We start from the raw sequence: 15302 nt of genomic DNA, 5'->3' as shown, positions 1-15302 counted from the left end.
CGAATTACCGGCAATAGGAAACGGAAATAAGTTAAGCACAGTGAGCTATGTTCCTTTCGCCGAGAACGTGACAGGCTTGAAGGACCTTGAGGAGAGTCCTCCCACCGCAGGATTCCCTGCGTGTGTCTGCCACATGAACTCAAATTAAACTGTCGGGGCAATAAATCAAATGAAACGAGGGAAAAGAACACTTTCGTTGAGTGTTGTTGCCGCCTAGATAAGGCGATATCCTTTGACGGCTTGAAAATACATATGTCACCTTACATTGATTACTATTTAAATGGATTTTAAATTGGTCTCTTAAAATATGAAGTAGATTTCACGGATCAGGCAACAAAACAATTATTAAATTGGTTTCATGTTTCAGATTTTTCTTAGTTTGTACAGAATACAATTTAATTTTCACTTTAACTTACCAAATTGGAGCAAGGCCCGTTTCAGCAACATCCTAAGCCACTATCAATCACTTGAGTTATATACGAGTTTGCTGGCCTAATCCCTGACCCAAGGCAACGTAACTGCCCCAAATCCTCCGGGGTACGAACACAGTTTACCTAATTACCAGCTCTGAACGATGGAAAAACTTTGTCTGACCTCCACCCCTGATTATGTGACTGCCCACTTTGGTTCGTTACAGGAAAACTTTTGCGAAAGCAATTTGGACGATAGACAGGACTTCAGAGCACCGAGCACATTCACATCCTGCCCCACCATGTACGGAATGCTGTACGAGAGCGTGCAGCACTACATCCAGCAGGAGTACGGCATGGAGACCTGGCGGAAGGTCTGCCAGATAGTCGACTGCAAGCACCAGAGCTTCAAGACCCACCAGATCTATCCGGACAAGCTGATGCCGGACTTTGCGGCTGCCCTGTCCGCCAGCACGGGCGAGTCCTTCGACTTCTGCATGAACTTCTTTGGGCGCTGTTTTGTGCGGTTCTTCAGCAACTTCGGCTACGACAAGATGATCCGCTCCACAGGGCGATACTTCTGCGACTTCCTGCAGTCCATCGACAACATCCACGTGCAGATGCGCTTCACGTATCCCAAGATGAAGTCGCCCAGCATGCAGTTGACCAACATGGATGACGATGGGGCTGTGATCCTCTACCGCAGCGGCCGAACTGGCATGTCCAAGTACCTGATTGGCCAGATGACAGAGGTGGCAAAGGAGTTCTACGGCCTGGACATGACTGCCTACGTCCTGGAGAGCCAAAATGACATATGCGGCGGCACAGCCGGTCCCATCAAGCTTACGGACGGTCCTTTGACCGTGATTGTCAAGTATCGGCTGGACTTCGATAATCGCGATTATATGGCCAAGCGGGTCAATGTCATCGCACATCCTTCCCAGCTCAAGATGCCGTCGGTGGATCTGAACGTGTTCCTCGAGCTGTTTCCCTTCACCATTGTGCTGGACCACGACATGAAAATCACACTTGCGGGCGAGAAGATTGTCGAGACGTGGATTCTGCACAATCCTGGGGTGAACCCGAAGACCTTTATTGGCAGCCACATATTGGATCGGTTCAAGTGCCGCCGTCCCAAGGACACTCAAATCCAATGGCAGACCATTCTGCAGATGCGAACAGTCCTCTTCGAGTTCGAGCTCATTCGCACGGGTCACAACCGTGCCGCCTATGATGCGGCCTTGAACTTTGACTTCGAAAACTTTGATGAAGCCAGCAGCCTGAACGAGGCGCAGGCCATGGCCTTGGCCAGTGCCAAGGAGTTCAGTGCGGAGAACGCCAAGCAAGAGGCAGCTGGCGCAGGCACCTCCAAGGACGAAATCGATCCCGCCACCGGACAGAGGCGCCATTCGGTGGGACTCCGATCCATCCTGCTGAAGGGTCAGATGTTCTACATCAAAGATGTGGACTCGCTGATCTTCCTGTGCAGTCCTCTAATCGAAAATCTGGATGAGCTGCACGGAATTGGTTTGTATCTGAACGATCTCAATCCGCATGGACTGAGTAGAGAGCTAGTGATGGCAGGATGGCAGCACTGCTCCAAGCTGGAGATCATGTTCGAGAAGGAGGAGCAGCGATCGGACGAGCTGGAAAAGTCGCTGGAACTGGCAGATTCGTGGAAACGGCAGGGCGATGAGCTACTGTACTCCATGATTCCGCGGCCCATTGCAGAGCGAATGAGGAAGAGCGAGGAACACGTGTGTCAGAGTTTCGAAGAAGTGTCCGTCATCTTCATCGAGGTGCTGAATGTCTATGACAGTGGGTCCAACAACATCCAGGATGCCATGCAGGCTGTGACCACCTTGAATAAAGTGTTTTCGGCTCTGGACGAGGAGATCATTTCCCCATTTGTGTACAAAGTGGAGACCGTGGGCATGGTTTACATGGCTGTTTCGGGTGCTCCTGATGTGAATCCCTTGCACGCCGAGCACGCCTGCGACTTGGCCTTGAGGGTGATGAAGAAGGTCAAAGCCCATGCCCTTCCTGGAGTGGCCATACGGGTGGGCATCAACTCGGGACCCGTGGTTGCAGGAGTGGTTGGGATGAAGGTTCCTCGATACTGCCTGTTTGGGGACACCGTTAACACCGCCTCGCGAATGGAGAGCAGCAGCGATCCCTGGATGATCCAGCTATCCAACTACACTGCGCTGAAGGTGAGGAAGGTGGGCTACAAGGTGGAAGCACGGGGATTTGTCAAGGTCAAGGGCAAGGGCGAGATGGAGACCTACTGGCTGCTGGAGGGACCAGAGTAGTACCTAAAATTTGATTGTGTTTGGTAACCCACAATTTGTACAATATATAACAAAGCGGAACACCACCGCTGCGCTATACAAATATAAAAAACATATTTTGATAATCAAAATCTTGTAACCTTTTGGAAATAATCAGGTTTAAAAACGTTTGAAATGTAAAGTTTTGTCAAAAGAGTCTTTTCGACTTCTTGGTAAAAGTAAACGAACACCTTATTACCTACATATGTATATGGTAAAAGTGGATCAATTTAAAAATAAATAAATACGTGGCACATTGAATACTGGAAACATTGTTTACATGGGAGTGGGGCGAAACCGACCTACGATCCTGATCAGAATTATTACGAAAATGTCCCTTTTAATACCGATGTGCGGTACGTAATCTTTGCAATCGAAATCGGTTCCCGCTTTTTTGTATACCAGCTGTTCGACTTGATAATTCGGAAGACCATTTTCAAGTTTATGAGTTTCAGGATGCTAAGCTTCAATTTAATCGTGGCAGTTTGCGAGAATTTCGGGATCGGCATCAATGGCAATCTCCCGTGGCGCATTAGGTGAGTGGCAATGAAGGTTACACCGCAGCTATAGGTTTCATGTCCACAGATCCGAGCTGAAGTACTTCAGCCGCACCACCAAGCGAACAAGCGATCCCAGCAAGCACAATGCCGTTGTGATGGGCAGGAAAACCTACTTCGGAGTGCCGGAAGGCAAGAGACCTCTTCCCGATCGGCTGAACATAGTGCTGAGCACCACACTCCAGGACAACGAATTGCCCGAGGGAGTACTGCTGTGTCGCAATCTCGAGGCGGCCATGAAAGCGCTCGAGGACAAGAACGAGGTGGAGAACATTTGGATTGTGGGTGGTAGTGGGGTCTACGAGGAAGCCATGGCCTCGACAAGATGTCACCGGCTGTACATCACCAAAATCCACCAGAAGTTCGAATGCGACACCTTCTTTCCCGCGATCCCGGACAGCTTCCGCGAGGTTACGCCCGATTCGGACACGCCACTTGGTCTCCAGGAGGAGAATGGCATCAAATTCGAGTACAAGGTCTTGGAGAAACAGTGAAAATAAAATAATCAACTAATTTATTTGGCTTGCACATCTTCTACTCCCTTGGCCGCCAGCATCAGCTCGTATAGTTGGACTACCTGGTCGTCCTTCAGCATTTCCACTGTCGTCGGGTCAATCTCTTCGCCCAAATCCCCCTTGGGCTTGCCTCGAATTCCCAGTTGTTGGGTGATTGTGGACGCATATCGCTGCAATGGAGGATTTGCTTAGAATGGCGCCTTTTTGTTTATTACGTAAAACTTACGGCCCATTCTGTCATAAATAGCTGTGCCTCCATGGGATTGCACTTGAGGTGTCGCCGGAACTCGTCCCGCACATAGTTGTCGCCCAGAGCACGCAGTTCCGCTGGAAGACCTACGGAGTGCCGAAGTCTCAGTTAAAATGTATGCAATTTATGGCAAAGGGGCATCTTTCATCTCACCTCTGTGCAGGCGAAGGATCGTTTTGTACAGCAGGCGGACGCGCTGCGGGTGGGTCAGTTGGCTCATCAAAATTCGGGACATCCTGAGTTTATTTCACATATAACATTCTAAGACTATATTTTTTAGCAGCTGACTAAAAAATAATTGAGGGAATAACAACTGTTTTGAGGCAGCCAGTGTTGGCTAACTTCGAATTAAGGCTCGATTTGAGTTGACAGGTGGCAACGTATCAAATGCTTGGCGCGCATTTGAGTACTATTTTTATCTCACAGTAAAACCTATAAAGCTCAGTCTCGAAAATAATAAAGATTTATAAGGAATGAAGACGTTTTTGCATTTCTAAGCGTTTTCAAGGATTTGAAACGTGCAAACTGGTCTTTTTACATAATGATTTATTTGTGGCATGTTTGTATATATGTATATAATCACATGTGCAGTGTAGGTTCAATCTGTCGTGGATTCATCCCTTGGGGCTAAATTATAAATTAAAGAACATCTCGGATGGAAAGTGTGCTCTACATCAGAAAACAAACCAATAAATGAAATACACACACGCTCTGCACCAACTTTGGCTAACTATTGCACGCCTTTCTCTCAATACTATACGCCTAATTACACCAAGCACCAAACGGAAGGTGGCGGAGGGGTACACAACATTGTTGTCATCGTCGTCGTTTTGAACAGAAGAACGTTTTAACAATCAAGTTTACTAGTTTTGTTATTGCGGCACGGCAGCAGCCGGCGCTGCTGGATTCGCTGGCTCTTCATCCTGTCCGTCATCTGCATTCTCTTCCGGCAGCAGGGGCTGACCCTCGCCGCCCCAGGGAAACCCGCCAGGTCGATCCTCGGCAGCCGTCTGGAAGTTACGTTCGATGTGCTCATTGAAGAGACGTTTCCTACGGTCAAAAAGTAGTTATTGAAACAGTTATATTCCATTTCGAAGGGAACTTACAAGAAGTAGGGGGTTTTGATCAGTCTGTAGCCGTTGGACAGTGTGGGATAGACGTCCTCCAGCACGTAGTAGATGTGGCCAACACCCATGCCGATGACATCTACCCACACGGTGTTTCCTAGGATCATGGAGCAGCAGAGTAGAACCCATGGCAGGTAAGGCGCCTGGAAGTTAAGCACCCCGAAGAAGTTCATGGGCACCAGCGGATTGCGGCGTGACCACACATAGACCAGCATTAATGTGAAGGCTTGGCCTAAGAACAACAGGTTGACGAAGATTCCGAAGAAGGTCATTAGCACGCCGCCAAAGATAAACATCATGACAAAGTCAGAGCTGCGTCCGCGGAAAGAGCCGTCCTCTAACATGCGGCAATAGCGATATGTGAACACCATATTGAAGAAAAAGCTTATGCCTATGGTGCCAAAGTACAGGAATGTGGTGGCCAGGCGCCAGATCTGGAACTTGCGCACGATCAGCGTGGGATTGAAGTAGAGCTGCAGCGGCGACACCAGGTCCAGATGCTAGAAAGTTGGCCAATTATAATCAACGATAATACACGTACACGTCATCCGCGATTAAGAACGCAATCCGGGAGGCACTTACCACCGCCAAGGTGGTCAGCACGCACACCGTGGTGTAGGCCCGTGTGACCACCGGGATCTCCAGGTAGAACTGCCGCAGGGCATTCATGGCGGCTCCTTCTCCAACGTTGGCAAGTGGATTGGGTCGTATCCTTTGGACTCTTCGCTACTTCACTGTTGATTCACCCACATCCAGAAGCGGTCGAGTGGTTTTCGGTAGTCGCCTCACCAAATGCTCTGTACTCCAGGATTGAGACGTGTAAATGGATTGGAAATAGCGCTCGGGCCGATAGGAAAATAAATGGAACGCTAGTTTTTATTTTTATGAACAAGGTTAGAGGTGGGCAAATTACTAGTGACACTGGCGCCAGCTATCGATAAGTCTTGGTCGTGACACGAAGCTCTTAAATTAAATTTAATTAAACTTTATGCTTAAAAGAATCAAGAACACAAGATTGTGTCTTCTAGCGTTTATTATAACAACTTTTGGACTTTTTTAAGAGTGCATTTATAAGCTTGAGCTTAACTCTGATAACATACCATTGCTTTTCGGGTTTACGTGCCATGGTAAAGTGGTTACAATATTCTTACGTCTAATTATTTGTATGCGCTTTAAGCCAATTGCTTGGCGCCCTTCAGCGAAGATAAAAGCTGGGAGTCAGGAGGTCAGGAGGTCAAGGACATTTGAAACCGATGGCCCAGGTTCTGCTAAATGCCGTCTATGTCACGAAGTGCTATATACTTAGATGGTACATTACCCCATTCAATTTCTGCCCACCTTGTTAATAATCCCCTCATTGCAGGCTTCGAGAAATTAAAGAGTTTTGGAGCTCCGATTCGTTCTATGGATCTGCAGAATATTACGAGCGCACCGCACCAACTGGATCCAACATGGATCGCTTTCCCGCATATGATCGTAGAATTAAGTGTACTCGAGAGTGTATTTTCAAACATGATTTTGATAATATTTTACATTTATTTAAGCACATTAGAGTGAGTCGATTAGGAGACTTAACACCTTAGTTATTGCATTGGTTATTCTTGCAGAATTTCTTGAATTTTTTCAATGCTCAGAATTCATTGTTTGTACCACAAAACCTCCAATAAGTAGACTACACTTAATAAAGCAACCTTTATCCACACTAATGTTGAGTAAGGAAAACAAACAATACTAAGTTTAATTGCAAATGAAACGCATATTTGGGGTCTTTGGCAATGGGACATTTTGTAATTAAACAGCCATGTATTTTGTTGTACAAAAACGATTGTGAATAGATGTTTTTACAAGTTTGCCGGTTTCATTTATTAACAACATCCATGCAATGGTTTCTATCCCTACGAATTCGACTCACTGTTAGCCACACATCGAATCAATTACAACAGCAATAATGAGATTACAACAAATAACAACAACATTCATTGCTCAGCCAGTTTGGTGAGCAGCTCCTCCACAACATCGACATTGCGCACAGAGATTATACCACCTGCATTTCGCTTCCAATCGGCATCAGCTTCAGCATCCTCAATCAGGTACTTCAGTGGTACTGCTCTCTGCTCCGCCACACTGGCCGTATAATCCAGTACATCTCCGCCGAGGGCACGGAGAATGGCTTGGGGAGCACAAGTGTCCCACTTGAAGGTGGACCCTTTGCTAAGCAGATACACATCCACCTCGTGGGTAATCACCTTCAAGGCCTTATGCCCAGCACCAGCAGAAAATGCAAACTCGTAGCCCAGATCGAGGAAACGCTGAAGGATATCGGACTGCTCCGAGCTGGAGAAGATACCCAAACGACGGTTCTCATCGCGCGCCTCGAAATCGCAGTTGTGTGCCCTTAGCGTGGGCAGGCAAACGCCCCAGAACATCGAGGAGCTGTAAACGTTCTCCTCCAGCTTCTCGCCGAAGGGCTGCGCCATCACTCCGATCACCGGCACTCCAGTGTCCCGTTCGTAGACGCCAATCAACACGGTGACGCAGTCCAGGCCGGTAGATGTGATGCCCGGGAAGTCGGTGAACATGGTGTCGCCCGAAATGTACTCAGCGGTAGCGTCTGCAAGATACAAATATTTTAATTTCGTGTGAGTCAGAAAAAAGTACAAATAATTGTATTAAAGAACGAAAAAGTGTATTAGCTCGTCGGTTCGGCGTTGCTTCTGATGGTGATATCACTTCTAAGGAATACACACATAAACAAACAAAATCTAGAAATGCGTTCGAGAATTACTCATTCTGCTCTCATTGGATGTATAAATATAATAAATTATAATCCCAATCGAAAGGTGGAGTGGGCAGATCTACTTCATCCTAAACGGATGTAAAAATATACGATTTATAAAGCGGTGTAATTTTAAAAAGTAACATATCCTGTTGGAAACTATTAAAATAGTTGTGGGAGCTACGAACCAATAGGATCGATCCAGATGCCCAAATTGGCGTAATCCAGTTCATCCGGCAGTTGGGCAATCTCTCCCAGCTTTTCGCTGCTGAAGCTGACCTCCCGATGGACTTCTGTAGCCAGGGCACTGGCAGCACCCTCGTGCCCGCTAAGGACAGCCTGCAGACAGGAGGCGGTGTCCTCCTCAGTCGCGCCCACTGCAATGGTGACGCTCTCGCCCAGTTTGTTGGTGAAATTGGGCGATTCCTCGCCCAGGATGGCATCCTGCATGGCGGGAAATAGCGCTGCCACCTCGTGCTTGATCGTCTCCTGTATGAGGACATCGGCCAGGGTCTTGAAATCGTGCTCAAACCGCTCGTTGGCTTCCGATCCGCTCTTCTCCTGCACCAGCAGTCCCAGCAGCTCCTCGTTGGAGCGACATGTCCTGGCTATGTTGGCCGCCTTCTCCGCACAATTGATGAGTACGCGCAGCAGACTCGACTGCTCCTCGCCGCTCATCCTGTTCCTGCTGCTTTGCTGCTTTCTGTGGCCTATTTGGGTTCCATTTCCACACTTTTATGGCTTTTCCTTCTTCTCCAGCTGCGAATTTGTGTGGGCTTCTCTGGTTCAGTATGTTTTTCGCTGCGAATACCAAAACGGCCCGCTGGAGCCAATGGAAGGCTGGTCAGCTGGCCACACTTCTGGAAATACTTAATACTGGAAATGAGAAATACTGAACTACGCGCGAAATTCAAATATTCGAAGTACAATTTCATATTTTATTATTTCCCTTTTTTAAAGTTCAAAATTTTATTTTAGTTTAAAAATGCTTATCTTATGTCAAATTAATTAATTAAATATTGTTCATATTAATAATTGTATTTAACGACGAAGTATCATAACAATACACGAAGCATTTTTTGTTTTTTCCGCAACTATGTCAACGAAATTATTTTAGCATTGTAATTCATACTTAATGAATTACCAATTACAAAGCTTTTTTGGTGAACGCCCCAAATAATTGTAATAAGGTAAATTCAGTCCATCCCCTAATTACGGCCGAAGGACTTCCAGTTCTAGCTTTTGGAGCGGCTTACACATCTTCATTGGAGCAATTTTAATTGGCAATTAAAAATTACGCACTTGCCGCCCCTCGGGAATCCCTGGCCAACCGAGCATCATAATCATGGCCAGAAGGGAGGAGTTGGAGGGCATGACTTTTCGAGGGCTTTGTTCCAGCTGCGACTGCCGCATAATTTGCACCCGATCTTATCAGCGCGCACTGCTAATGATTCGCATTAATGATGCTGGCCTACATGGCCCAGTGCTGCCCCAATCCTCTCCAGTCTCCAGTATCCAGTCTCCAGGCCTTGTTCTTTGCCTTGCCTTTTGCTTTCTGGCTCACGCACTTTGGCATCTTTTGAAATGAGACCATCAATCAGTTTGTGGTACTCGCCGTTGCATCCCATTCGCTCCTCTTCCCTGCGCTGCTGCATTTGCATATAAATTGCTGCTAATGTCGCGCTATCAAAGTGACTGCATCAATGTGGCATTCCTGCGATGCCTGGGCCATTCCCTGTTCCTTAACTCGGCCTTTCTGCACTCGCACAAATTTACTAGTTCCTTTCACAAAAATGTATAATGCGGGAATATGAATATGTTTCCAATTTAAATACGCTTGTTCTTGCATTCCTAACTATTTAGCTAAATATTTACTATATTAAAGGAAAAGCTTTCTGTTTCCAAAAACTTTCTTTAAACGCTTTCAACTTAAACAAATCTTCAAAATTAATTTCAAATCTCGTTAGTTTAGATGAAAGTAGGGAGAGTATTTCCCAATTTCAATAGAGTCATCATTGCTAGTATGTAAAATTGAATCAATCTTTAAAGGAAAAGCTCATATATCTTATGGAGTAAATATTATTGAAATATTTCCTTGGCCATAGAGGAATTTCAAAAATGTAAGCCCCCTTTTCCGGAGTGTGCGAATCCTCCCTCAGGCTGCAGGAGCTCCTCTTCAGTCCGTCGAACGCTGGGCTTATGCTAATTTTTTCCCAGGCCTTGCAGGCCATTGATGTTTGGATAACGTTGACTTGATGACTTTGCATAATTTAGGCTGCAGCCGCAGCGGCATTTCGGCTGCTTTGGGTTAATTTTTCACTCAACCACGTTTACCATTTTAATGTGTTAATATTCATGGAGAAACAGCACCAGTCGGCCAACAATAACAATCTTGGCCGCTTGCGACTGGTGACGTTTCAATTTGGCCGTTGCGTGATCTCTGGCCAAACGATTTTTCAAACAGCCCCCGAACTGGTGGGCATTTATCAGCAGCTCCACCGAAGGCATTTGTCATCCCCCTTTTTACAGTGCGGTACATCCGTATCATGTTGCCAAGTCTTAAGGTAAAGTCTGAGTCAAATTTTGTCCTTCTTACGTACAAAGAAATAACACACAGTAATATATCAATTGCCATTTAAATATTTTACTTATTTGCCAATGGGCTGGTATGTCGTATGTATGTCAAGTTTGTGTTTCGAGTCTTTTGATGGACATTAGTTAGATTGTTTAAGTCAACGGTTACTCTTTGTTTTCGCCCCTTTCACGTTTAACAGCCTTTTAATTAATCGCCCGAGTTGAACAAATTCTTAATGAGTCTTTAATTAATCGCCACAGCGAAATGTTCGACGCTCTCGAAACACGAGAACATTTACATATTATTGTGACTTGATTTCAGTGATGGCCCCCCCACCAAATCAGTCCCTCTCCCTCTGCCACCCGCCAGGTGCTCCGTCTCCCTCGCACCGACGAAAGGCTCCACCCCTGAGGTGTTAAAAACGAGTTTTGAACGCTTCCAAAAATTAGTTGGCTCTTTTGTGCGCTGCTGGGCTGCCCGCCTGATTGTCTTGGATGTTTTATTAATACGAAATGCCACAACAAGCTCGACAAATGTCGAATGGCTGGTATTAAGTTATGCGTGTGCGCTTCATTAGTTAGTCTAGCGGTTTATACGATTTAATGGGGGAGTGGGGGTAGAACGACTTAGCCGTTTATAAAGCCATCGTTATGGCCAGTCGAGTGCAACGGGGCGTATACGCGTTGTGGCCTTTCAATTGGCTCAATTGGCAGCGCCCACTCACTCGCGAGTTCTGGCCATTCTGGCCATATTCCTCGACTTTTGGCCATCTTCTGGGTGCCAGCCTGCAGCCACAAACTGGATTGGATCCGAAATAATTTCGGTCCACTGCAACTCCACTGCAACTCCACTCCACTGCAACTCCTTCCGAGTTTTTCCGACCTGTCGATGCGGTTTAATTTATGCGCTTCAAGGTGTTTGCCTGTTTACGCTCATTGGCAGCTCACTTCCTCGTTTTTCCAGCGGTTCGGGCCTTGAGTAATTGGCTTGTGGGGGAAAATCTCATTCATATTTGCATTGGCCACTTAATTGTTTACATTTGGCCAAGCATGCGAAGGGAGTGGCTCCCAGATGACCAATTATACACTGTATCCCGCGGGCAAATGTAGATCTATGCGAATGCTCTTGAACCGGCATTAATCTGTGGAAGGCCATTGTAGAAATAATGGTGAAAGCGATTGGGCAGGGGAAAATGGCCAAAGATAATTAATTTCGAAAGCGTTTTGCAAATGGGGTATAATCTATTTCTGGCTTACACAAGTGCGCAAATTTCACGCTTAATTGATAGGTAACTATTATCGTGGAATTTGTAAATCATTTTGATGGCTTTTCAAAATAGTTACTCAGAGAAAGATTATGCACGCGACTACACCATTCACCCTGCATGTGCCTCATTGAGGATACCCATGCACCCATGTATCCAGGTGTCCCCCACAGAAGCCGATCCGCTGATCCAACGGTCAGCACAAGAGAATCGGCTCCTGCCGCCGCATGTGTCCCATTGTGATCGTGTTCGGTTTGGGTCCCACTTTTGACCGCCGATCCGTACAAGAGCGGAAGCGTGAAATTCGCAAAAACATGGGCCAATAATACAGATACAGATACAATAACAAATACAAATATAAATACAAATCTGTTTGGCCAGTGCCCGGACCAGTTGGCTATAAATTTTATGCATTTTGCGCATAGTTTGCCATTTTGCCACTTTAACATTATTGTTATGATGATAAGCGAGCCACAGAGTCGGAGGCATGGGGCAGGAACTAAAAAAAAGTGAAACACAAAAAACACAAATGCAGCGTGGCCCAGGGAGAGATGTCTTCAGACCCTGGTCTTCTGGTCAAGAGTCCTCCGCAGCCTCAGTCCCGCCTCTTTTCGCGTCCAAGTGTCCGACTGTCTGGCCAAAGCGCATCCTGCCTTCTGCACTGGGAATAAAAAGGGATATCCACGTACATATTTGTCTTCGAATAGCATTCTTAACTAAATAATTAACTAAAATAAATCTATGCATTATTCTACTCCATTAGAAAACAGTAAACTTGTTCATTGAATAAAATGCCCAATATTTGGTTAAAAATATTCTGCAATTTTATTGAGCAAGTTTAGTCAGCAAAACCTGCGAATTTTTCCGAGTGTCTTGTGGTCCGTCTGAAGCTGTTTGCTGATCCCCAATGCGATCGCCGTCTTGTTTGGCTTTCCTCCGTATTTAAAACCATTTCATTTTCTGGGGGCCAAAGTGTGAATATAATTTAATGTGTACGAGTGAGTCGCAGTCCTGCAGTTTTCAGTTTGCAGTTTGCAGTTTGCCTTCCCAACTGGCTATCTTTGTATCTTTTCTGGATGCGAGGCGATTTTCAATATCGCAGCTTGTCCCTGCTGCAGAGCGATTATTTATTGTGCTTGATTGGTTTTCAAGTGATCATAAAGTAAGTGATCGTTGGCGCTGTCCGCTGGCATTGAGTGGCCCCATCTCTGGCGTTAATATGTAGATTTGGAGGCGTAGATTTATGTTCCGCGGAGCGGAGCGGAGAGGGAGTGATGGAGCGATGTCGGGCTTGGGATTAACCCCTTTGAGTGGGCGATCGGAGTAATGCGTTTTGAAGACGGCTTCATCTGCTTGGAATCCAGGAACTCTCCGTGGTCAGCTGCATCCTGCTCGAACTCCCACAAGTGGCCTCCAACATTTAACATTTAATTGACATTGATGATTGCCCCACTGGACAACTCCGAGAACACGTTCCCAGGTAGCGAGTCCGTCTGAGTGTGCCTGGCATACGAAAACTTCCAGGGAATTATTAATTTTCATATCGCAGCTGAGCTATTCGCATACTTCAGCTGTGCTCGCCATCAAAATGGACTCGACATGGACATGAAGAAGACGTACGAAATAAATTCTGTGGCACTTGCAGACAGCCAGCAGACAAGGCCTTGGGTGTGCACAGCAGCGGACGAGAGTTTAGGACGGTAGTTCGTAGTAAGAGCCACAAGCTTGCAGTTGGACTTACGACAAACCAAATAAAATAATCCGTAGGGCAACAGAGGTAACAAAAAACTATGGACAGCTTTATTGTCGCGTGTCTCGCCTATCATATACCCAATACATACCTAAAAAGTGCTTAGAAGAGTTTATTAACAGACTTCCTCTAACATATTCCTAACAGAGCTTCTACCATGTCCGCACTTTATTTGAACATCAGCAAGTGCATTACTTAGCTGCTCAATCGTTGGCAAATAGTCTCTAGGGGGATTTCTCTTTCTCGCAAGGAAATATTGCGTTGCTGGGCGCAATCATTCAAAGTTTCTCTATTGGGTTAAAAGAGTTAAGTGTCTGAATTCAACACCAACTCATTGGTGCTGGCTTTCGGCTGGATTTTGTTTGGTTTTCCGCTCAGCTTGGCTTTCTTCGCGCCGTTGTTGGTTGTGTGTTTTGTTTTCGCTTCTTTAAATGAACGTTATTAAGCAGATCTTTATCGCCGAGTGATTTATTCATTAAAAAAACATTTATTAGCTAGAAACAAGGCGGCGTGTGTGCGTGTATCCAGCCCAACTCACACCCCAATCGCCCATATTCACATTCACATTCACATTTGTCCATATGGCCTGGTTCGCCTCGCCGCCTGATTTGTGCCGCATTAAAATGCAAAAGCGCGTTTGTTCCTGGAAAAACTGCAAAGCCCCTCTGCCTTTCATTTCTTTCTGTATGAAATTGCGGGTGTGGACTCAACTGCCGGCTGCTGAGGCGTGCGGCTTGTTTTATGAACTTGCATATATTTTCACTATTTTCCTCGCTTCTGTTCCACGGTGTTTGAGCGTGCGTTTTAATCACTTAATTAGGGAGCCACTTAATTGACTTGGGCTCTTGCGAATTATGCAAACAATCGATGTGCGATGTGCGATGTGCAATGTGCAATGTGCGAGTGTTGCAGGAAATGAGTGGTGGTCGGGTGGTCGAGTTCGTGTCTTAAGTCTTTTGTTCAGCGGTGCCTTGCAGGGAAGTTGAAAGGTGGAGTTTCCCCAATACGGAAAGCAAACTTTTTTCATTCAAATCATGGAACACAAATATTCATGCGACATATTTTATTGGAAAATATATTAAATTAGATTTTAGATTATGTTAGATTACAGATTTCTTAATCAATTGGTTAAATTTTGTTAATTTGTTATATCAGACTTTATTAAAAGCTAGCTAAGTCAATAGGTGCAAAAGCAGTTTTTAAAACACTTTAGTTGAGATAAGAGCGACATGTCATAAAGATCGGTTGTGTATTTTCCTGGCTGCACACCTATCATAATATAGGTGTGATTTTATTTCCTAGTTAAGTTCATGTGGCTACAGCTTAACTGATTTTGATTGCCCTCCCATGTTCCCGTTTAACCCGTTCTCGTGGAGCACAATTAGCGAACGGAGCCATTCATTAGCCCCAATGCCTTTCCTCCTGAAAAACCTGTTGATGAGCTGAACCTGATGGCATTGCCCGATTTCCCCAGTTTTGATTACATGTCCCATGTCCCCAGTTGCCATTTAAAGAGGGACACGCCCATTGAATTGAAGTGGAGTGCAGTGGTAAATCGCCGCCACAATGCAGACATTTCAATTAGTATTTGGCTAAACATAAGGCAAACAATCTGGCCAATTTCCAGTCAATGAAGCCAATAAAATGGAAAAAACCGAGTCGCAGATGGCAGCATAAATACTTGTTAGTCGCCCATACTCGTCTTTTGTTAATCACTCTCCACTCCCAATGCTTTCATTCCGACTATA

At 45.7% G+C, this 15302-nt stretch overlaps 5 protein-coding genes across 5 annotated transcripts; 2 read left to right on the top strand and 3 right to left on the bottom strand.

Annotated features, from left to right (window-relative positions):
* The first annotated feature begins 712 nt into the window (after positions 1–712).
* LOC122621390 (soluble guanylate cyclase 89Db) lies at positions 713–2722 on the top strand. Its single transcript, XM_043799237.1, has one exon. The coding sequence runs from the start codon at positions 713–715 to the stop codon at positions 2720–2722; it is 2010 nt and encodes a 669-aa protein (XP_043655172.1).
* Positions 2723–3125: 403 nt separating this feature from the next.
* Positions 3126–3814, top strand: LOC122620856 (dihydrofolate reductase). The gene is made up of 2 exons (XM_043798525.1): positions 3126–3276; positions 3326–3814. The coding sequence occupies exons 1-2, from the start codon at positions 3185–3187 to the stop codon at positions 3789–3791; spliced, it is 558 nt and encodes a 185-aa protein (XP_043654460.1). The 5' UTR covers positions 3126–3184; the 3' UTR covers positions 3792–3814.
* LOC122620857 (succinate dehydrogenase assembly factor 3, mitochondrial) lies at positions 3795–4412 on the bottom strand. The gene is made up of 3 exons (XM_043798527.1): positions 4216–4412; positions 4039–4148; positions 3795–3982 (listed from the first exon to the last, which is right to left on the bottom strand). Exons 1-3 carry the CDS (start codon positions 4295–4297, stop codon positions 3812–3814), a joined length of 363 nt encoding a protein of 120 aa, XP_043654462.1. The 5' UTR covers positions 4298–4412; the 3' UTR covers positions 3795–3811.
* A 179-nt stretch (positions 4413–4591) lies between these two features.
* On the bottom strand, positions 4592–6093 carry LOC122620809 (derlin-2). Its single transcript, XM_043798439.1, has 3 exons — positions 5772–6093; positions 5169–5689; positions 4592–5112 (listed from the first exon to the last, which is right to left on the bottom strand). Exons 1-3 carry the CDS (start codon positions 5856–5858, stop codon positions 4935–4937), a joined length of 786 nt encoding a protein of 261 aa, XP_043654374.1. The 5' UTR covers positions 5859–6093; the 3' UTR covers positions 4592–4934.
* A 932-nt stretch (positions 6094–7025) lies between these two features.
* Positions 7026–8757, bottom strand: LOC122620723 (inositol polyphosphate 1-phosphatase). The gene is made up of 2 exons (XM_043798322.1): positions 8154–8757; positions 7026–7800 (listed from the first exon to the last, which is right to left on the bottom strand). Exons 1-2 carry the CDS (start codon positions 8641–8643, stop codon positions 7166–7168), a joined length of 1125 nt encoding a protein of 374 aa, XP_043654257.1. The 5' UTR covers positions 8644–8757; the 3' UTR covers positions 7026–7165.
* Between the last annotated feature and the right edge of the window lie 6545 nt (positions 8758–15302).

The sequence above is a fragment of the Drosophila teissieri genome, chromosome 3R, assembly GCF_016746235.2.
Source record: "Drosophila teissieri strain GT53w chromosome 3R, Prin_Dtei_1.1, whole genome shotgun sequence".
Classification (NCBI taxonomy): domain Eukaryota; kingdom Metazoa; phylum Arthropoda; class Insecta; order Diptera; family Drosophilidae; genus Drosophila; species Drosophila teissieri.
This window is presented reverse-complemented; position numbering and strand designations above follow the sequence as displayed.

Coding starts and splice junctions, on each gene's coding strand:
- LOC122621390 (XM_043799237.1), top strand. CDS start 713: ATGTACGGAATGCTGTACGAGAGCGTGCAGCACTACATCCAGCAGGAG.
- LOC122620856 (XM_043798525.1), top strand. CDS start 3,185: ATGAGTTTCAGGATGCTAAGCTTCAATTTAATCGTGGCAGTTTGCGAG. Junction 3,277..3,325: donor AATCTCCCGTGGCGCATTAG/GTGAGTGGCAAT, acceptor TCATGTCCACAG/ATCCGAGCTGAAGTACTTCA.
- LOC122620857 (XM_043798527.1), bottom strand. CDS start 4,297: ATGTCCCGAATTTTGATGAGCCAACTGACCCACCCGCAGCGCGTCCGC. Junction 4,149..4,215: donor GATCCTTCGCCTGCACAGAG/GTGAGATGAAAG, acceptor GGCACTCCGTAG/GTCTTCCAGCGGAACTGCGT. Junction 3,983..4,038: donor TATTTATGACAGAATGGGCC/GTAAGTTTTACG, acceptor CCTCCATTGCAG/CGATATGCGTCCACAATCAC.
- LOC122620809 (XM_043798439.1), bottom strand. CDS start 5,858: ATGAATGCCCTGCGGCAGTTCTACCTGGAGATCCCGGTGGTCACACGG. Junction 5,690..5,771: donor TGCTGACCACCTTGGCGGTG/GTAAGTGCCTCC, acceptor CCAACTTTCTAG/CATCTGGACCTGGTGTCGCC. Junction 5,113..5,168: donor ATCAAAACCCCCTACTTCTT/GTAAGTTCCCTT, acceptor TTTTGACCGTAG/GAAACGTCTCTTCAATGAGC.
- LOC122620723 (XM_043798322.1), bottom strand. CDS start 8,643: ATGAGCGGCGAGGAGCAGTCGAGTCTGCTGCGCGTACTCATCAATTGT. Junction 7,801..8,153: donor CATCTGGATCGATCCTATTG/GTTCGTAGCTCC, acceptor TGTATCTTGCAG/ACGCTACCGCTGAGTACATT.